At 39.5% G+C, this 23,078-nt stretch overlaps 1 protein-coding gene across 6 annotated transcripts in view; it reads right to left on the bottom strand.

Annotated features, from left to right (window-relative positions):
- Positions 1 to 23,078, bottom strand: part of ETV1 (ETS variant transcription factor 1) — a 66,911-nt gene that overhangs the window by 8,608 nt on the left and 35,225 nt on the right. For 3 of the 6 annotated variants that reach the window (XM_054817530.1, XM_054817531.1, XM_054817533.1), the window contains 5 exons: positions 22,502 to 22,690; positions 18,422 to 18,669; positions 5,840 to 5,906; positions 3,371 to 3,441; positions 163 to 332 (listed from right to left, as the gene is read on the bottom strand). In XM_054817530.1, coding sequence (XP_054673505.1) covers positions 163 to 332; positions 3,371 to 3,441; positions 5,840 to 5,906; positions 18,422 to 18,669; positions 22,502 to 22,690 — 745 coding nt within the window. Of the gene's footprint in view, positions 1 to 162; positions 333 to 3,370; positions 3,442 to 5,493; positions 5,501 to 5,839; positions 5,907 to 18,421; positions 18,670 to 22,501; positions 22,691 to 23,078 lie in introns of those variants that run through there. The other 3 variants (XM_054817532.1, XM_054817534.1, XM_054817535.1) reach the window with 2 other exon arrangements.

The raw sequence follows: 23,078 nt of genomic DNA, 5'->3' as shown, positions 1-23,078 counted from the left end.
GCTTAACCAGACCTCTGTCCTAACTAAAGTCCTTTCTGTCACCATTCGAAAGTGCTACTGAAGCAAAATATTGAAGGAAAACAAGGCATAAGTCCAAAGGAGCACTATTAAATTTGCAGGACAGGGCAGTGGATGTCAGGGCACGCTGTCTGTCTAACCCACCTCCTCCGGCTCAATCAGCTTGAATTCCATGCCTCGGCCAGTCCATGCTATGAAGTGAGAGTTTGATGGGTCATCAAGAAGAGCTACCAAGAACTGCCACAGCTGAAGCGAGCCTCGCCGTTGATACGTAGGTCCCTCACGGTACATGCCTGGCTCCTGTTTGACATCACCTGCACAGAATAGCAACAATGTTAGATGAGCGATGCGCAAAAAGCATCATCACTCGGTTTGTCAGATAAACCAGCAAAGTAATCATTAGGGTTAATAAAAGAGAGGGAAAGAATTCTTACTACCCAATCACCCACAAATGTAACATTTCCCTGTCTGCTGTTAATTGTAAACACTCTTACATATTCATATACTAAAAAGTACCTAAATTCAGTCATGATCTATGGAAGTCTCCCTAAGCCTATCCCCATTTACTTCTGATACATGCAAATCTCACTTGCAAACCGTTTTGCAATGCCCTCTATCTAAAAGAGCATGAACTATTTTTGTAAGCAACTCTGATGTCTGAAGAACTGCATTTGTGTACTATACTATGCACAAGCCCCTGTTTTGAAAATGTAATGTATGCTTCATAAAGCTGCAAAACCCTATTGAGTGAAACTTCTTTTGCATGCAAATGCTACTAAGGAAAATTTGACAAACAAATTTAAACAGCATGTGCTTTATGTACAGGTATGCAAATCCTGCAGATACGCGAGTTCCTCTGTGGCATACTGGACTTGCATATAAGCACATATTACTTTTACTTATATCTACATATTAGATTAGTATTACCCCTGAAAAGCAGTAAGTTAATTCTTCTAAAATTTCAAGTCCAGAGGAAGCTTTTAAAAAACAACAATAATAATATTCTGCTAGCTGTTCCACAAATTGCCAATGAAAAGCTACCCTGCAACATCCATACTGTGTCTCTGTTGTTTTTAAATCATATTCATACTAAACAACTCATGCAAACAACAACAGCTGAAAGGCCTGATGCTGAAGCAGAGAATATTTTTTTATGCACATGATGACAGCAATCCTTGATATGCTGGTAAAATTCCTCATTTCAACTACCAGAACAGCAATACCCCCCAATAAGCTGTGTGACCTGTTCAATAGGGAAAGCCAGGACTTTACATTCAGCCACAACATTAGGATGCTCTGATGGCCATTACGGAACGGCTCCATGTAGTGAAAGTAAGAATAATAATATTAAAAATGAAGCACTTCCTTTTGTAATGAGCAAAGAAAATTGAGTCAATAGCTGTGGAAAACAAATAAATCAACACAAGGCTTTTTGGTTTATGTGAGGTTCAAGTTCCAGTCCTGAAAGACCTTCTTTTTCAAGGACAGGATTTTTCTTTTAATGATAGCTGAGCAATGCACAAATAGCAAGTGCAGTATTACAGAGGATCAGATTCTTCGCCTGTGCCGATCTTTGATTTCAAAAGAAGCAGCTGGGAATCTACTTCTGAAACATCAAGACTAGTCCTGGGCTTATCCCACTTTTGGTTTACTGGCCAAAACATGAGAACACATGTGCTATTTTTTCCTCAAAAGTCATCATGCTACAAGTATAAACACACCTATTTGTACCACAACATCAATCTTCTAGAGTACAAGGTGTTCTCTCAACGGACAGTCATAGAAGCTAGCAGCAGACTGCTTGCTTCGCAAGTACACAAATATTTCCAAAGATTTATTTCTTTTACTTTATTTGTAGTTTTTTTCCATTTTTGTTCCTTTCCCTGTACAAACCCAAACAAACAAAAAGGATTTTCAAGACAGACACAGACAAACACTACCCCTGCAGAGTTTTAACTTCTTCTGGTACAGGGTCTGATCCCTTTCCCATAAATGTAAATATGAATCTGCCACTGGTACAGAAAACAGATCAGGTCCACAATCATTTTTGGGGAAGAAAAAAACCTGACACAATGTGCTTTAAAAAGGAAAAAAAGAAAAAGCACACATTCTAAAGCCAGGGTATAAAGTAGACTTTCAATTTTTTCACTGAACGTGTCAATCCAGTGGCAATGTAGTACTGGATTGAGCAATCTTCAGTTAGGTCTAATATTATTTAAAATCCTCTATTTATTTCTTGCTATTCCTTAGCAACCCTGAAATGCATGTGATACCTTCATTTGAGGAATGTGTAATTCTTCGGGTTACTTTAATTTTAGAGTCTCCTATTCTTCAGCAAACACAACAAACGCTGCTAGACACGCAATAGTTTTGTAATCCATATAAGTAGATTCTCAGGGGAAAACAAACAAAATAAAGCAGGAGAAAAACCCTAACAGTTCTCCAGCTCTACTTTTAGCTATGGTCAGAGAGCTGTTCACAAGTTTATCAGAAAGTATCTAATCTTTCCTGCTAAACTAAATAAAGCTAGACACGCATACACTGACACAAAGAAGCCACTCTAGCAAATTTAAGTAATTGGTTTCCAAATTACTTCCCAAAGTTGCAGACTAACAGAGTCACCAGCAAGAAATACTGAGTCCATCTACTTTGTCTATAATGAAATAAATCTGAAATCAACTGAGTTACACCAGGAAACTGATTTTACATCAGAGTAACTGAGGATAATTTGGGCCATTTATTTTAATTGTCCTTAAAATCCCTCTTGAAAAAAAAAATCTGTTGTAATGGGTAGCACTGTGAAAAGATCATTGATTTGTTATCAACCCCACTGAAAAATAAACCACTAGTACAATGTTTAACGTAGTGCAAATACACTGACATAAACACAAAAATGCCCTATACACTCACTCCCCACTATTCATTACTTCACAGAAGACAGCAAGACAAGAGGCTTAATCCACAGTAAACCCAAAGCTGCTGCTTTCTCCACCGTTTTGTTAATTATAAGAACGGCTTTCATTAAATCTCAAACAACAAGCGGTATGTGATCGTCAGTGCAACGGAAATCCTCCTATTACTTCTCAACAGTACAGGAACTGAGGTCCTCTACCACAACTCTGGATACAGCATCTTTCGCTGGCAAAAGGCGAATGACATCCTATTGAAAAGGAGACTTTGGTTTCAAGAGACAAAGGTCAGCTTTGGTTGGGCGCACCGCAAATGGTGTGTTAAGGAATTCTAAATTGGAATGTTACCGAGCTTTTTTGATCAGCAACAGAGAAATGTCCCTCATCTCTTCCTTTTTCATCTCCCCACACAACAAAAAGAGAGAGAGATGTGTCATACATACCGTCAAACTTCTCCGGAACAACACAAGTGTCATCATAAAACTGCCTAGGTCCCTTTTCATACATGCAGCCTGTAAGTTAAAAAGAGAGAGGTGTTTATATAAAAGATGCATGGAGAAAGAAGAGATCATAGGCTTAATGACAGAGGGAACACTAAGTCAGAGGAATCAGATTAATATCCCACATCCTTTACACACCACCCAATCGCAACATTTTGGCCTCAGTACAGGGGTGTTTAATTAATGTGTGTATTCCCAAAAGACTGTTAATCTCCACCTGCAAAAATGAAAATGCACCCATTTTTCTCTATGATTTATTCCAAAATGTTTGTCTCATTTCCTGCTTGAACTAGCATGGCTTTGACTTTTAACCATCAGTTCCTGCGGGTCTTCTCCTTCAGAGACTGAAAAAGTGCTACTCGGTATTTCCTCCTCACACTCACAGAAGTCACCCCGCCCTTGATGTTTCTTCCAATTAAGATCATTCTGTAAAATTTAATTTTTGTCATTAAAAGACACTCTCTGCAACCCTTTCGTTCCAGCACTCTCTTCTGTACACACTCCTACTTTTCAGTATTATTTTAATGTTTTGCTTAATCAAGAACTGTATTGCATGCCAGTATCAGCCTCACCAGTGCTACTTAGCGAGACAAAAGATCTCCTCCTCTCCTGCCTCCCTGTGACCCTCCTTTTGACTGTGCAAATATTACAGAAGGCCTTTTTGCCATACAGTTGAAATGTTTGGTTGGGCTGGTTTCCCACTGTGAAGCAGAGGAGGTGGCCCATCTCAAAATCATTTTTTCCAATATACTGTTTCCCGGTTCCATAGGTCTGGTCTACATTCAGCATATTAAAAAAACATTTTGTTTAATGTGCCCAGATTACCAAACAATTCAAACTGCTTTGTGTGACTGCCCTGTCCTGCCCGTTATTTACCACTCTGCCTATCTTTGTGCCATAAAGTTATCTATTAACTTTGCTCCATATCTTTACTGAAAATGTTGAATACCAACACTCCTGATATCAATTCCTACAGAACTATAATAGAAACAGTCCATTCAGAGATGATTGCCCAGTGACAGCCACTTCTAGATCTGTCAGTAGGCCAGGTCTTAATGTATTTAATGTATACTTTATTGATACTGCTTTGTGCTAACTTCTTAATCAGAATGTAATGCAGTGGCAAATTGAATGCCATAAAAAGTCTAACTATAGGATACAAGTATCTTTATCAATCAAACTTTTAATCTCAGCAAAGAACAGAATCAGATTTGACATGACCTTTATTCCATAAAATCATGTTGACTGATTTTCAAATGCAGAAAACAAATATTTATTGAACATCACTGCTTTTTCTACGTCATTCATAACAATTTTACCACCTCCAAGTACTTAACGAGCGCATAACATGGCTAAGATTGGTTTTCCCCATCTGTGCTGCGATTAAAACTCAAATCTGTTGACCTTAGCCCTGCAGTTTGTAGATTTTTCCCTGATGTCTTTCACATCCCTTATCAAGCCTCTATACGTCATATTATTTCATATACCAAGACTGTTATAAATTTCCATTTCCTGTTTGATCCTCTTTGTTAAACACTACCTTTTATTTCTATTTTCTGCCTTTTTTTCCATCCCAGAAGCAGTTGGTCTTTTAGCCATATTTGTTATCTTTCTAGTTGTGTCTTTTCACTAGTGAATGAAGTCTTGCTAGAGGACTTTGGTTCATACATCTGTCTGATTTCTCATCAATTTCAAAACTAATTTCCCTCATGTTTGTAAAATTTGTCCCTTGGAAGAAAACCAAAAAAACCCTAACAAACAAAAACCATATATTGACATGCAAGATGCACCAAAGCAGGAGAGTAGAGGGTACGACCTCTCTTTCAGTGGCCGTTTTTTCTTAGTTCTGTTGGTCGTGTTATTTTTAATACATATAAGCACTTTTACTCAGAATTATTAATTTTGGCAATGATCTAAGCTCTGCTCTACTGAAGTCACTGGGTGTTTTGGTATGTATCATATGGCTGTACAATTTGGGCCTAAGTAGCACCAAAACATTGCAAAAATCCTAACAAAAGGAAAAGCCAAAAACCTTCACTAAATTTAAGTATAATGTATTACTTAACAGTTAACCGAGCCTGTCACACCAATAGCCTGGAAAATATCACTTGAGCAGAATGGGTGAAATGGACAAATTTATAAGCGTCTCTTCCTTTCAACTGCTAGAGGCTTTGAAAAGCAGAATGAGTAAATTCATAATAAAATTGCTTCTATCCTGACCAACCTGTGGCACTAAAAGAAGCTACAAAAAAAAAAATCAGTGCATCAGAAACTCAAGACGGGAAAGGGAAAGAAAGATGATGCGAGTCTTCCCAGCAGCAGAATTAAACCAGTGAACCCCAAATCCCTCCAGGCTTTTTAATTTTTTACGTTTCTCTCATAGAAAAGTGGTACATAATAGAAAACTTAACTTCTGTTCTGTTTGGGTGAGCCAGGAAGCCTTCTTGCCTCATGTAAATGGAATGGCAGCTAGGCACTTCTGAAAGGAGAAGACGACAATGCTAGTCAAAAGACTGTCTGGAATTAAAAGTGTGCAGGTTATCAATGAGACAGGCTGCAGGCAGAAGAGCAACAAAAAGGATGCAAGTTACAGCAAGGGGGAACCTGTCAACAGTCAGCGTTTCAGAGCAGCATGCACGAGGCATGGCAGAGGAGAAAATCGTAACGTGAGGATCACAGATCCCATCTAACACAGGCACTTGAACTCAAACCCTTATTGTAATCAACTTTGCTAAAAGCTGACTCCCATGACAATTATGCTTTTGACCATTTACAGTCCAAAAAATCCATACAAGACAGCAGGAGTATTTTAAACCCTGTGTTTGTATATCTATATTTGTAACTAATTTGACCTAACATTTTTAATCAGTTACACAGAACAGCCTGCCTATCACACTGGAGACTTATAAACTCTGCATTAATACAAGGAACGTAAGAGTGAATTTAGAGTAGGATATTGCGTTTTAGACTCTGGTTAAGGATTTGAAGGGTTAGTGACATTTTCTGCAATTGCTAAGCATTTAATCTAGGAATTCAGATGCATCAATTTCACCCTCCAGCTGAACATCCTTAAACAAAAAAAGACACACACCCAAAAAAAAAAATTAGTGCACACATTCTAAGTAGTACAGACATTTATTTGTCATTCCCCACCTCTACTCAAATCTGCAAGAAGAATGAGAAAAACCAAACAGAACTAATGAAAATGGTGTTCTTTATTCCCCCCCCCGCCCCGTGTCTTGCACTGTCCCCAAGTAGCCACATCCTGTGCACAGCGACTTGCAAACAGAAATACACCATAAATGTTTGCCTTTCTAGACCATGTTTAACCCACTTCTTGGATATCAAAAGTCTTGCTTAACAAAGTCTATTTGATCTTGTGATAAACTCCTACCCTAAGCTATGCAATCTGTTACCAGTAACTTGTAACTCTTTAAGAGATGCAAACAGAGGTCGAAAGAGCAGACATTATTTTTCCAACACTGCCTACGGACTCTTTCAGACTGTGATTCCAAATTTCACTGTTCACTGACTAGCGATGAGTATCAAAGATTTGGCAGGATAAGAAAATGAAGTTTTACACTGACTTCACAAAACAAGTGAAACACAGGGCAGTAATAATAAATTTCCTCTAACAGCCCACGGTCTCTCTCGCACATCTGTGCCAAACTCTTCATTACCTCCTCTCTCGATGAAACACTCGGTGCCTGCCTGCTCAGGCCTCGAGAATCGCTAACGTCTCAGGCAGCTATTCCAAGCAACCACAAGAATCAATGATTCAGTAATCACCCAAGTCAAGTACGGCTCTGTAGACTACAAGTCAAGGCTACAAGTAGTGGTTCACCTGCAAGGAATCACTCATGTTACCAAGTAGATTGAATTTTACGGGGAATGGAAAAATCTACGTAAAAAAAGGAGGAAGTTGTAGAACTGAAACAGATGCTATTTTCTATTTTAGGTAAAAATTCACTAGTATTGGCAGCAAAACCCTTTTTGACTCATGAACTCCACTCTTGCAAAGTGATACAGCAGAGTATATGGAATAAAGAATTATGCACGCATCCAAGAAGTTATGTTGTTAGCCAATTCTGGGTTTCATCTCCCCTGCTCCTAAGTCAATTATAATTAACATCTGGAGCCTTTTTAAGGCGAGCATTGTTTGTACCAACATTACTTAATCTTCTGGTTAGCTTGTGCTTAAACAGTCCACAGAGGACCGAAAAATACAGCAAGGAAGAGTTTATTTCTCGTAAAGTAACTAGAGTCTTGTTATCCTAAAGTGCTATCAGTTAATTTATGACTATCAGAGTGGGTCAGACTCTAATCAAATTGTAGAAACATTTCCAAAGTGATTATTCAATCAAATGACTAACATGGTTAATTAGGAGCCATAAACATTGCTCTGAAGTTCATCAAAGTAATGACTTGCCCAGAAAAATTACTGCTAATTAAATTGCCTGCTGCTTTCATTTCTACCTTATCTAATAAAAAGTCCAACCAATGAAATTTAGCATTGCATTTTTAAATTGTACTAAATGCTTGACTAAGACCCAGAAGTATTTTTACTAACTAAGCGGAGCTACTTCAAAAGAAAACATTTTAGTGCAGAAATTACAGAGCAATTATATGTTTTCTTCTCCTTAAAGCATTGTTTCAAGACAACAAATGAGACAGAATTAGGCATAAAATACTTCCAGGGCAGGATCCAAGTGTTTGAGGTGACTGATTCTATCACCTTTTAGTAATTTTTAGTCTTTGAAGAAAAACATGCCTGGATATAGGACACACAAGAAGCTTATTTCAGACTTTTAACGAAGTAATTCACATCGTAAAGTCACATCATCTCAAGAACAGTAGAGTCTCTTTAAAAAAAGCCGAACTAAAAATATGGAGACATAAAAAAAAATAATTTTTCTTTTATTATTAATTTGGAATACTTAGAGGTCATTCTTCATTGCCCCTCTTGCTAACAGCAACATAGCAGTCATCTTAAAACAATGAATATGGCCTTATATCATGTTGGTTTGAAACCATTTTTTTCCCAGTAGATGTTGTTTTAAAATTGCGTGTAATCTAGACACTGCAGAAATGCCTTCTCATGTGGGAACGTCACAGAGAAAAATACTGGAAATAAGCTCTGCTGCGTCTTAATCAAAATACATCAAAGCAGAAAAAGCCCAAATAAACTTCCTCAGGACACGAAAAATCTGCTACTGAATTTCGCAGCCACAGGTTCTAGGTTTCATTATCGAGTAAGACATGTGAGTGGTCCCTTGGTAAGGAAGTATTTCATATTCATTACCATATCAAAAATTAAAGGGTTAGGTTGTCTCAGCCCTGCATAACTCAATGTGGGTAAGGAATCCTTAAATCCTCTTTTCCAATTGTTTTTTGGAGATGAGGACCAGGTTTCAGACCCTGCACAGAAACAGACAGAATTTCAGCCCGCACCCCTAGCCAGGTGAGACACAGATGCCTGCGGAAGCGGGAAGACAAAGCTTCTGCAGGCAACGGGATGACGTCGCTGTCTTCTCCTGAATGAAGCAGAGCAAAGCAGGAACCAGAAACCTCAACTAGGATTTATTCTTCAGCCATTCCTGTTTCTGACCTTACATAGCTTTCCTAACTAAAGGACATGTTACATTACACTCTAATTCTGAATTACTTTTTAGTTCACTTTATCATCATCATCTGAAGATTTGGAGGCCCAGAGCACTGCCCATGTGCAGGTGACCATGCATGTGTGCTACAGAGTTCCTGCATTACAAAGGTGCATGTGCAGAGACAGACGGGGAGACTGAGGTTTAGAAGGCGTGTGCAATCTGAAAGAGGGTGGGTGAAGAAGTTGAGCTACCTGCCTGGCCCTGGTCCCTGCGTGGCAGCTCAGGTGAACAGTATGGCGTGCCGGTGAGTGGCTGCCTTACGCAGCAAGCCTGCTAGGAAGTCACTCAAATTCATAGAATCATAGAATGGTTTGGGTTGGAAGGGACCTCAAAGATCATCTAGTTCCAACACCCCTGCTGCAGGCAGGGACACCCTCCACTAGACCACGTTGCCCAAAGCCTCATCCAACCTGGCCTTGAACACTTCCAGGGAGGGGGCATCCACAACCTCTCTGGGCAACCTGTTCCAGTGCCTCACCACTCTAACAGTAAAGAATTTCTTTCTAACATCTAATCTGAATCAACCCTGCTTCAGCTTAAACCCATTACCCCTTGTCCTGTCACTACACTCCCTGATAAACAGTCCCTCACCATCTTTCCTGTAGGCCCCTTCAGGTACTGGAAGGCCGCAATTAGATCTCCCCGGAGCCTTCTTTTCTCCAGGCTGAACAACCCCAACTCTCTCAGCCTGAATTCATCAAACACCAACTCGTATCTGAAACTTGCCTACTTCCCTACAGGTATAAAACAAAGTGATGATACTAAAACTGGAACCTTCTTACTGTTTGCCCGCCTACTTCTTTAATTTACACTTTAATACCAACTAAGTCATATTAAGAGTCCCCAAAAGGAACTGTTCCCAAAGAAGCAGTTCCCCAAAATTTTGGAGAGACTCCACTGGCAGTGGATACAGCCAGTCCTGTAATTTAACTTACACCACAGCCTCCTCAATTGTCCTTTTGGTCTGAAAAGTAATCACATGGGTTTTGGCTACTATATCAGCAATTCAGAGTTGGTATATCTATATAAACAGATTTAAGTGCGCTGTGCCACTTGTCTTCCCATAGGCAAGAAATACCGCACACGCGGATTCTTTCCCTCTGTGCTATCGGGCACAGAAGGGCACGCACAAGCCCCTCAGATAGCTGGGACCAACCCAGCTCCCAGATGCCACTCAGACGGGTGAGCCTGACCCTGTGCTACACACGCAGAGTACACCAGTCCTCCTCCGGTGCCTTGCAGAGCTTCGCACAGCGCTTACTTCAGCAATACAAGCATCTCTCTGGTACGTGGAGAGGTGGCTGGTGCAGTGGGAGACATTTTTACCAAGTGCAGAGACAAAGGTAGCCTTTTTAAAATAAAATGTTCAAGCTAGAACAGATCATACTTTTGGCCTTAAACTTAAAACATCACAATCACACTGAAAGTAACTTTTATGCTCATGGATTTCCAAGAGCACTGACAAACTGTTTACAAAGGAGTGCTTCATCCACCACTGAAACACATTTAGCCTCCTGGTGGAAAGCAGCTGTTTACCACCACCGGGAAGCTCCGACCAGCTCAAGGGTGAAAAGCAATACTGAAATCACTCTAAAACAGACAGGGCTTTTTGTGTCAGAAAGGCAATTCTTCAAACTAGATCGCAACAAGTGGCTAAGGTGGCACCAGGCATCACTAAGAAAAATGCGCGCTCTGTGTTTTGCAGGGAGAAGTATTGAACAATTCTTTTTGATCATGAAGCCTATGGTTTTGTAAACGTGCAGAACACATTTAGATTAAAACTCATATGTCTCTCCAAAAAAGAGACATTCTGGTAGAAATACTACAACTAATGACAATCTCCCTATACAGGAATTGCCTAAGCATATTTCACAACTCAAATGCTGGTGGATCAGGTTTTAGTTCAACCACCTTTAAAAGCACTGTCCCCTCAGAAGCTATGTAATTACAATGGAGTCCTACAAATTGGCAAAATCCTGGCAATACAGAAGTCAGCATTATTTTTTCATTAGCGGGTTCAGCATGAAAACTGTAGGTGCACTGAAGTTACATGGGTGAAAATAAAATCAACCTAAAAATTAAGCATTATTTTCCCAAATCATTATGCAGTTTAAAAACATTCAGAATGGAAGGTTTTGTTTATCGTTTTGTCTGTCACTAGCCTTCATACCAGCAATTAGGGGAAAAAAAATCTACAAGTATGTGCACTCATAGATAGACATACATTGCCTTCTAAAATGTATCTAATTAAAATTTGTTAAGTTTAATGTCTTACACCTTACTTGACAAAAACCTACTGGAGAACTAGATTTGGCCCCACCAGCTCGTGTCTAAGTGGAATTATTACACGCACACAGAAAAAAAAAAAACCTTAAGCAAACAGCTTCCTTTCCACAACTTTGGTTTTTAGATCTATGACAACATCTAATGCATTTTCTGAGACCAGATGTCAACAGCCTGTCTAGGCGATGTGTAACTTTTTATACGGCAGAACAGGAAAACAAAGGCTCATACATTCAGCTCTGAATTGAAATTCCACATGGACCTGATCTTTCGAGCATACTTTAAAATCATGTATTTGCTTTTATTAACCTCAGTAACTGTAAAATGTATTTTAAACATCGCTTCCCTTTGAATTCAACAAAAGACAGCAGTATTTTTGCTCTCCCTCACTCCTTTTGTTGGTAATTTCGCTGAAAAAAAAAAAAAAGTCTGTGTTGCTTTTTCTCCCCCGCCCCATCCCCTGCCTGTAAAATCGAAGTTGGACAAACACTGCACGGCTGAAGTGACATATTTGAATGGAATTCAGACCAACCAGTTCCTGTTTATGTTTCTGATTTGAGAATGTAGCCTTCTCATTCACTATACATTAGAAACACACCAAGGCCATAAATGGTGTCAGGTTGCAGGCAGGCAGGGCCAAGCAGCATTAATCATTACTTTAAGGCAACTGGCAAAAGCAGCAGCTGAGGGAACACTACACCCTTCAGCTCCGCATAAATGGACATTCCAGGGTTTGGCGTGTGTGGTGGGTTTTTTTTTTTTTTTCTTTTCCCCTTCAGCATCCATTTTATGAATGAAACTTCAGGCTGCACAGAGTCCATTCATATAAAAGCTATGCTCGCAGGGCTCAGTCTCTCGGGATCAATCGGTCTTGGGTAAGGCTGATGTGATTGGTTTAAGGCAGGCTTCAGCCTTCCATTACTGATTTAAAATGCAGCCTGTGTCCATTTGACCTGCGTTAATGCACAAAGAGTAAATCCAGACTGCGCTCTCAATCCTCAAATCAAATCATTAGCCAGTGCCACTTACTGTAACTGTAGATTTAGAGGATATTTATCCATTTCTTTGAAAAACAGGGACTGCAGGACAATTTTTCAGATTGTATTGTCTGCTTTGAAAGGAAAATAGATGTATGGTCTCCTGCCTATATGCCCACATTAACTTGGTATTCAGGTTTTCCTTTGTTCATGAAGATAGTATTACAAAATGAATTCTATGCTAACTACAGATTTCTTTCAGACAGAACCAGTGAACAAAGGAAATCAGCTAGATGGGAAGCAAGTGAAAAGTTCAGATTCTGCCTTTCATAGCAATCTTCTAAAGTCCAGGTTTCCCAAGTTTCCTCCTCAGATGCTCTTATTGTCTACAGTCATACCATCCAACAGCAGATTTGTGTTTATGTGTTTTAAGAGCAAGTACAAAGTGCAGTGCAGCTTAACTACTGAACAAAATCTACGCTCATTCACTGAAGCAACACAGCAAAAGACAAGCTCCCGAAACAAGGTGAAATATTTTAAACCACAGAAGTGAGACTTGGGAAAACTGCAAAACCAAAAACGAGGAGGGGAGACTTCTTAAACCTACAGAACTCAAGAGCAAACCCCTATCCCTTCTCCCCCTCTGCCTTTCTGCCAGCCAGATTTTCATTGAGAACAATCGTACTGCTGTGTAAAAGAATTTTTTATGGCCATAAGGAGATGCAGTTTTGAGATGCACATACTGAAGCACCATATCCAGGAAAAGGACGGAGTCAGTTCTGTTTCACAGAGCATTTTATAAAACTGTGTTCAAAAACTCTGCAAATATTTGCAGCCTGACAAAAAAAAAAAAAAGGAAGGAAAGAAAAAGAAAACCTAGAGAGAATGTGAGGAAAAGATTAAGCAGCTGGAGGATTTATGAAGCAAGATCTCAACAACGAGTCACAGAGACAGACTAAGAGTACACATGCAAACTGTCTGCAGAGATTTAGAGGTGGTACGTTAATACCAAGGAATTGTTTAGGATGAGCCAAAGAGGTGTAGCTATGAGCAAGGGAATGGAACTGATCAAAGAGAAAATTCAGGCTTACGATCAAGAAATATTTCTTAACTGTGAAGTCTATTAGTCTGTGAAATAATCTCCCAGAGGAATAATTGTAGTAATAATACTTAGCACTCGTACAGCGCTTTACATTTTCAAAGCACTGTACAAAAATTAGCCAATATAATTAAAGACAGTAGCAGAAGCACCATGAGTTGTCTCATTTTAAATGCTGCACTGGTCATTGCACTAGAGAATATCCTGGAAAAAGCAAACTTGCACTGAATCTGAGTGACAGCTAAGATTTCCTTTTTTCCTTCACACTAGCATTTCCAAATGTCTAAACTTTATCTACAAGAAGTGCAATAGAATATCCAACTGTTGCTTAAAAAAAAAGGAAAGAAAAAAAAGCAATCTGCAAATAAATATACTTCCAAGAAATATTTTTTTTTCCTTGAAATTTTAATTCAACATATTCTCTTATACTGTTCTGCAAAATCCCAAATTTAAGGACATGTCAGCCAGTCTCTAGGGAAGAATGTGCTACTAGACATCTTCTTCCATGTTAGTTCACATTGATTTGCTTTCCAAAAAACACATCAGGTATTTGAAAGGACTCTTGCTTTTTATTCCGTTCCCTGTTATTTGGTAAATACACATTTATAACATGGATGGTAAAATGCTAACAACATCCTACACCTGTAAAAGCAAACTTAGGAGGTAAAGAAGTGTCATAATTACAATTTCCTGGGGAACCTTGATACAACGCCTGTGTTGCAAATGAATTATGACACAGCCTTTTGCCTGGGCACTCTTGTCTCTTGAGTGCCCAGGTCAAAACTGTTTGGGGGAGGGAGATCCATGCTGTAAACAGCTTTGCAGGTGGAGCCCCTGCTTCATTTGTTACAGAGGCTGGAAGTTGTGTACTTAATGAGGCAGAACATTTCAAGAAAGCTAAAGATGACGTCAAGATTAATACAGCTGAATGGTCAGGTTTAGGCCCCAACAAAGCCCATTCCAGCCCCAGATAAGTTTTCCAATGTAGTCACATCACTTCTGCCAGATTTTTCGTATTACGCATTTCTTATTTGTGCAGTGCTTACACAGGGAACCTAATCTGATGCCAATGTTTCCATACTTCCTCATCTAGAAATACAAAGAAAGTCCCTAGGAGCTGAGCGTTGAACGTACGTAACACAGCATGTTCTTTAAAAATTATCCAGTCCTAACTGGGTACCCAAAATAAACAGGTGTATATATCTGATGTGTCTCTCTGCCTTCACTCATTGCTCTTAACAGTTCCCCATCTATTCTCACATGCCAACAAAATATTTATTGCTTGTGAGACCTCAGGAATTAAAGGGATGAGCAACTCGGAAAGCAAGACATGGAGGCTAATAATTCTGTCTGGATAGTTCATTCCTTAAGTGATGTGACTAGTATCTTGGAAGAAAACTTTGGAAGTGACAGAGAGAATCCAAATTTTCTAAGGCCCATTCAATCGTGAGGCTACCCTGAACTTGTAACTGTGCGAAGAGCCCTGCTAATGCCTCAAACCTGCTCAGGAAAGACTCTAGAATCTCTCTAGATTTCAACAGATAAATTCTTGGCAATCAGTAATAAGTACATGCAAGCAACATCTCCTCCTTTACTTATTTCTAACACCACCATGCAACAAATTTCAAAGTTCCCAAAGACATGGTCACAAAAGGACTTTCCAACCAAAATAACTATTTAAATTGGGCAAAACAAAATATGAGATTTAAATTTACTAATTTAAGATGTCATTTTAAAACTAGACTTTTTGTATTAACTGATGCATGCATAGCTACAGTCATACCTTAGTATATTCGCAAATACTAAGTAAGGAGGATCAAGCCTGCAAAGATCCTGCTTAAAAATAAAGCCCAGAACAGATGAGGTATCTCAAGTTTGACCTTTTTGTTTAAGTACCTGAATACATGAACTGAATTCTAGAAGTGCTAACTGTACAGGAATGCCCACTATTAGCCCTTGTAAACAAAGGTTTTGGGAAGCCTTCTGGCATATATTCATTTATGATTCTCAAAGCTCTGTATTTCCTTGGCTGCATCTTTGTGCCGCATCTTTGTGCTTAGAGTTGCTAGATATAGCATCAAGTGCTAAATACATCTGACTGGCAGCCATGAGAAAAAAAAAATCCGTGGCAGAAAATAAGGTCTGATTGATTGAACATGTATGATGCACTGTGACTTCTAGAAGTGTGGATGGATAAGGAAGAGCTTCTACTCTGTTGACATTTTTCTTTTTCCATTATCTCAAACATTCTGCAGTAGAAATTGCATACCTGCAATTACAATTACAACTAATTGATCTGCCATTTCCCATGTCATAATTAATGTCATGTTTTAATAGAGTTATAATCATTCCATAATAATGCTTTTCATTCACCAGCTTCCCACAAAGTATAAAAGTATAGTGCACAAAAGCAATGAACTTTTATGAGGCTCTTTCAAAAACATCCCAAAAGGAACATCTCAGTGTATTACAATGAACTTTTTAAATATGTTTCTATATTCTTATCAGAGCTGCAATAAAATACCATGCAAAAAGACTTTTCACTCCGACATTCCTCCTTCCCTGAACATCCATAGGTGAAACATGAAATCAATGATTCAGTGACAAATACATTATGTTTCCTAAGGGGTTATTTAATGTACTCTTAGCAAGGATGGAAAATGATGGTTTCTAGAGAACAGATGGTAACAAGACAAAATATCAACAGACCACAGTTGTTGACTGCAATTTATGGAGTGTACAGATGTGTCAACTTAAATGCAGTGATTCTGAGGCCAATAAAAGTACTTCCTGATACCAACAGATTAATTTTTCATGACCACTGGTTACACAGCTATTACATTTTTAAAAACTAATTATTCATCTACAAAAGAAACAACAATTTTGCTTGAACGTCATTACTATAAAGTGGAATGTTGTTCTTGGTGGCATAAAAAAAAAGGCATGACAGGATTGGATACAAGTTTGCACATCTTCCTTACAGAGTAAAATTTCCTGCTTTTTTTCCATAAAGAATATTCCAAAGAAAGATGAATGCTAGCGGCCAACCCAGATTTAAAGTAATAGTATGCAATAAGGAGATCCTACTTCCTAGCCAAATATGAAGCATGCTTACAAAAGGGCCTTTTTTCAGCCTTTAATTTAGCAGGATGAATAACGGTGCTTGTGAAGGTTGCAAGGGACTGGCAGTGCCTGAAGCTGCAGTCCCCCATTTATTATCCATTGCCACATTAACTATGCAGACAGTCTCTCCCACGCTGTTCTGTAAGACTAAAGATACGTGACTGCCAAAGCCACACATCTCAGAACCTTCATCAACGAACAGGTTGAGTTCTAGATCTGATCCTTGTAATCTGAACCCATTTTCATCTTATATTTCAGCTTGGAGAAATATTTCACCTCTGGTCCCCTCCTCGTATAGGCCTAACTCAAATGTACGTAAAGATTGTTTCTTTGCTTGTCAAGGATAAGAAAGGAGAGAACAGCTCTACTTCCCAAATTCCCCTGTTCTAACATAGAGATCAACTCTAAAACAAGCACTTTACATGAGTGATACCACAAAATATCCCACTAAATAGACAATGTTAAGTTAGCTACAGAAAAGACAATAAAAAACAGTTCTCCACTGTATCAAATTGCAAGTTTGTCATGGGCTAAACTTTCAAAGGAGACCTCAACTCAGCTGCCATGTAGCCTTTGAGAAATAAACTGCAAGAGCATCTAGCCACGGACTGAACCAGCAGGAAAGCACTGCAGGTACTGCAGCACCCCGAATAAGAGAGGGTCAGACTGAAGTCAGACAGGGCCACCCACTGCCCCTGCTCAACTCAGCGTGCATGTGTACGAAAGCAACATATCCTCCTCCAGAAGCACAGTAAGGACTCACTGAAATCCCTCCCTTTCAACAGCGTGGCATATACGAAGCAAGACAGAGGCAGAGACTGAAGAGGAGCTGCAGAAATCACTTAGACCAAAACTGAAAAATGTGTTTTGATTGCATTTTCTTGGCTCCATACTGATCAACTGTTTACCCCACCTAGCCCACTCCATGCTGTTTTAATCTCAGCTTCTTTCCACACCACCTTCCAGCTTCCTTCTCCTTGTTTCTTCATACTCATTACTAAACTCCTTTTCTGCTTCCCTAATTCTCTCTCTCTTTTCCCAAGTATAATATAAATATTATGTTTAAATTGTGGCAAACATTTACAGTGTTATTCCTTTGATTTATGTTTTTATCCTTTCTCTCGCTTCTCTTTCCTATTTTGACCAGAAGCTATTGAGAGCAGGCTCTGCCACCACCTCCTCTGTTTTGTACTGTCCGTAGAGCAATAAGGCTCCATTCCAGTTGCCCTACAAGCACAATCATAATAAACATTATTAATAGCAACAGCGTATTCTCTACATCAGCAACCTGGCATCACAGATTATGTACCTCCACAAAACACAGCAGTATGCACAAACTGAGAAGCTGACACCAATTTGGCTGATTCTTCTCCCTCATTGGTTTTATAGCTGTATAAACCCCACTTCAGCGGAGTTACTCCTGATTTAAAGTAGTGCAAGCAAGAGGAGAAAGAGCCCTCTATTTCTGGCAGACAAATGAAAGAGCTCATAAAAACGGAGCACACAAATTCAGAGGTCAGAGATGAGATAGTACAGAACAACTCCCCTCTTAAGCAAAGCTCAATTTTGCACCCATGATTTTTTTTCTTCTCTGGCTTCTTTAACCTGTGCACTTTCTGGACAGAGAGTTCTGGAAAATGAAATCCTTTACAGAGCAAGTAATGGTGGCACAGGTCACACTGTACTACGTAGCAATCTTACTACTTCTTAAGTTGTCCCAGACATGAATTACTTTGGGAGACTTAGAAGCCAAAAGAGCAAGTTTCAATTCATATGACCAAAACATCAATAGCACTGTCTTGGACTCATTTATTACTTTACTATGCAGAACTAAAAGAGTCTCACCTACCTGAATCATATGCAAAATCTCTAGGTTCCTGTTTAATCATCAGAGGAGGGGGGAAATTTTGACTGGCTGCACTGCCAACCATAGCGTTGTGTTCATAAACTGGATCGTGGTACTCCTGCTTAAAACCTTGAGGCGGGAAAGGGATGTTTGGCTCAGACATCTGGCGCTGATATATCGGACGTCCTTCCCTTGGCATTGCAGGCAAAGGTGGGAAAGAATTGCAAGGTTCAGAGAGCTGGCGGCGAAATCTAGGACGCAAGTGAGAGAGGTCATGTAAAGGACTTGAGCTACATGCCGTTTCCCAGAGATCTTCACAGGTCATTATTAGTGGCTGCATCACCTTCTCAGTAGCAAACATTTTGCATATGATCACGCCAAGTGCTCCCATCAGGATCACTTGCATGGTAGAACAGCAACAAGCAAGAAATGAAAAACCCACCTATTAATATCAGCTCTAAGACCTGTTCCCACTACCATCCTCTTTGCTTTCAGTATCTTCTCTCAACAGAAGGGGCAAAGAGAAAATGCACCAGCTTCAAAACAGTGGAAGACTGACATCCTATCATAGTAACATGAAGGAAGCTTAGGTTGAGTTCTCTGTTCACAAGTGTTCGTGACATATTGCTTGTACTCCAATAGTCTTACCATTCTTACTGTTACACAGAAACCACTCTGACCACAACACACACGAACATTTTGAACAAAGAGTATTGTCTGCTGTAACATCTGGAATCATTCCAGGGTCCAGAGTTCTGTCCTCTTGGGGACAGCACCATGGGAGATCTACCTGCAAGGCTGGCACTGCATTCCAGCTCTAATGAGAAGGGAATGTAAGCGCCGCAGAAAAAGCAGAGGGTGCAAATTTTTGCTGAGAGAAACAATGCTTAAGAATTCTCCTCATCTTGACTTGCTCCCTTGGTCATTTCTACGTGAAAGAAGTCATCCATACAAGCCATACTGCCATTTGCTACTCCCAAATGCTCTTCAGTAGGTATAAAATCTGAGAATTCAGTTTTAAATTAACTTCATTTACATGCAGCACTACTCAAGAACTGATGCTTGTTGTTTCTTCCATAAAACATATCTACCTGAACTAAAAGGCCTGAATGTAATTACGTGTACATCTGCAGGTTCAGAAGCATAGAGAAGAATACAAGGATGCGATTTTCCCACCGTGCCCTGATGAACTGCACAAAGTCTTCCTGTCACCTCCTGCAGACTACCACAGTAGTGGTAACCACCACTGTATTAATATTGTGTCTGCACTAATCCACAGCAGATGCAACATTCTTGCAACAAATTGCTTACTAGTCCTGTTACCACTCATCATGAACAAGACACACTTTTTAAAAAAATAAGAAGAGAAACCTGTGCCCTTCTCTACAAGTTTCTCACTGACACACTAAAAAAAAAAATAAAAAAAAAATCAGGAACTAATCATTCTTCAGCTTCCTGTACTTTGTTTCTGAACCGACTTTGGTTCACACAAGCAAAAACAGACATTCTCTTGAAGAAAACTGGGTGAGTGAAGGACGCAGGGGTTTGATTGCACAGGCAATACAATCCTTAACTACCAACTCTCATGTACTACATATTTCTGAAACAATTTAAACTCCACTAACGTCTATCATAATACTGCTGTGAACTTAGTCTGACAAATATTTACTGACATAGCTTAATTACAAATACTGTGGGAGCTACAGAGATAGAAACTATTACAATGTAGTAGTGGAGACAAAATGAATTTTTTTAATGCTGCTGTAAATATTATGTTTTGCAGTAGAAAGAGTACTGCACTGTAACATTGGGTTTTGCAATTCCACCTACACCTGCAGAAAATAAACTTAGAAACTCAAATGTATTATGAAACAGTTAGGCTGACTGGCGCTGCATTCATTTCCCTCTTTTCCTTTTTTCATTAGCCAAAAAAAGAAGCAGAAATTATCATTAAGAACTGTCAAGGAGTGAATCAGAAAATTGCAACTTGAAGTTAAAATAAGAAACAGGCTCACTCACAAAGCCTCAAAGGAAGTTAATAATACTTGTTGTACTGGAAGCTTTGTATGGAATCAAGCCATTTGTTTATACAAGTGGATTTGATTCCTGTTGGTACTTGTTAGGACCACTTATCGTTCATATATTCATGCCCTGTATGAAGATGTATGGGCTGTACATTCTAGATACTAACGCTATCTTATGCCACCAATGCATGTTCCAAAAAAATATGCCTTGAGTTAGAGATTTATATGTGAACTCACATAGGTAGGTCATTTGTTTAAGTGACATTTTCTGAATACGCTCATTGTAGTAGCATATCACCTTGTAAATCGGCAAGGTTTGAATTTCAGAAAAATATGAAGTACACATTTTCTTCAAACAACTGGAAGTGAGAAGATTCAAAATAAATGAGAAAATGGGGAAAAATATCTTCCACTTTAATTGTGCCTTTCTTTAAAAAAAGGAGAAAAATGAGATTTTTTTGGCCTGAGTCAGCTATTTTGGACTTCACTAGAACACATGATGTTCTATCACAGAAGGGAAGCATTAGCGCAAAACGCCCTAAAGAACATGAATATCGAAGACGGGAGGGGGCAGGGAAGGGGAATCATGTAAAGAGCCTGCAAAGGTTGTGCAGAGCAAGTGTTACGGGTATAAAAAAAATATACTAAGGTGTATGCAAACCTCTATAAATACTCAAATTAGGGCTGACATACAGCTTCAGTACTCTCTTTACGAGTTTTTCTAAAACAAAATATTTTTTCATTTGAAAAATCTTACTACTGCTCTCTGTACCGAAGCTATTTAGTTTCTGAAGATGTCAGTCTCCTGACAACTTGACTTTGGTGTATATACAGAAACACATTTATCCACCATCCTGCAATCAAATCTGCTGCTTGGCTTCACTGGGGGCCTGCGTGGTTAGACCACAGTCCATGGAGGGAGAAAAGACAGTGACTATGGCAGCCGAAGGGGCCGATTCAGTGTTTCCTCACCACCAGGAGGGCTTGTACAGAACCCTAGGTGATAACTTAAAACTATCTCAGCAGAGCACAAAACAGGAATATAAACCTTAGCAACCCCCTTCCGAAGTGATCTGCACAAATCTCTGGAGATAATAGCCTTTATTAGAGCAGAAGCATGCAAATCGCACTCCCAACAACTGTGATTTTCTTTTCAGGTGCTTCTCAATTTTCTAATTCTGAAGTGTGAAGTTTCTAAACATATGTATCTCTTTACGTACAGCTGAAATTTTAAATTCTCAGAGCAACCACACAACACATCAGACAAAAACAGGTTCATGCAATAAAGGTTAGGACAGAATTCCACAACCAAGTGTTTAGTCTCAAAAACCAGGGAAATCCACTGAGCCTATCTGTTGCAGCAGTGAGCTAAGACAGACAGTTGTCTGGGGATTTCTAACAGATCACAACAAAACAGGGTGACTCAAGGACAGTTTAAGCTTTAATTCTAGTCTCTAGCTCTTGTGGCTTTTACTCAGACTAATGTTATTTAAGCACAGTTTATGTTGGCATCTTTGTTTCAAATGCTGTATTTCAAAAGGGGTTGGAAGAATGATCCACCCTTCCAAAGAATATTCTGAAGCATGGCCACTTACCTCTTAGATAGGTGAATTGCTTAGCAAGAGGTCAGATATTTATAGCCAGATCATGCCTGCTAGTGACTTCATTACCTCGTAGGACTTACTAGTCTCAAGTGAATCATAGAATAGCCTAGGTTGGAAGGGACCTTCAAAGACTGTCCGGTCCAACCTTTCGTGGGAAAGGGAGCCTAGATGAGATTATCTAGCACCTTGTAATCACCCTCACATGACAGAAGCAGCAGGTCATTAAACTCTGTTACTGCCAATATGAACTCTTACTGAAGTCCATCAAGTCAGGTGCCAGACTTTCACAAAGTACACATATTTCTGACACTCTGAACCTTGCTGGCTTTCGCCTTGGTCCCCCAACCCAAAAGGGAATAGTTATGGGCGGGAAACCAGTACTACCCTACATAAGAGACTTGCAACCACAACTGACATGGCTTCTGCATGGCTCCCTCGCATGTTTTGTGTTTTACCTGTGGTCCATAGGGAAGCTGTTGTCTTGAATGGACTGGGATGGAGGGAGATGGGTAGGGAAAACCCGGTCAGGTTTAGGAGTCTGAGCTGAGTTTGGGGAGGCATGGTGCAGTGGTGACACAGGAGTGCTGGATGGCGTCGGTGGGTTGGAGGGCCTCATTCCCACTTGTGGCTTCTGATCATAGGCACTGTCAGTAAGGCAAGGGGAAAGAAGGTCAGGTTATTTTCTCTGAAAAAAACCCAAACATCAATGTAGCATCTACATCCAGAAAAAAACCCTCAAGTCTCACATTTATAAGCTTTTTATTATAGTTACCTTATTAACCAGTTTGGGGCAGAGAAATTCTCTACTTTACATTGTGAAAAGCACAGAAAAAATCACGTTAGATGCAACTGGTTCAGCACAGCATTTTCTTCTCTGGGGCACAGAAATGTATTTTTAAAGGATTCAGTCTTACAGTGACATTCTAACAGGAGATATACAAAATACATAAAAGTAGAAGCACCTGGACTAGAGCACAAAGAGCCGGCAGTGCCTGTCAAGACTCTTTTTTAGAGCTTGCACAAACCACAAAG

This window comes from Grus americana, chromosome 2 (genome assembly GCF_028858705.1).
Source record: "Grus americana isolate bGruAme1 chromosome 2, bGruAme1.mat, whole genome shotgun sequence".
NCBI classification, from domain to species: Eukaryota; Metazoa; Chordata; class Aves; order Gruiformes; family Gruidae; genus Grus; species Grus americana.
Note: the sequence above shows the minus strand (reverse complement) of the source record. Positions and strands in the feature narration are given on the sequence as shown.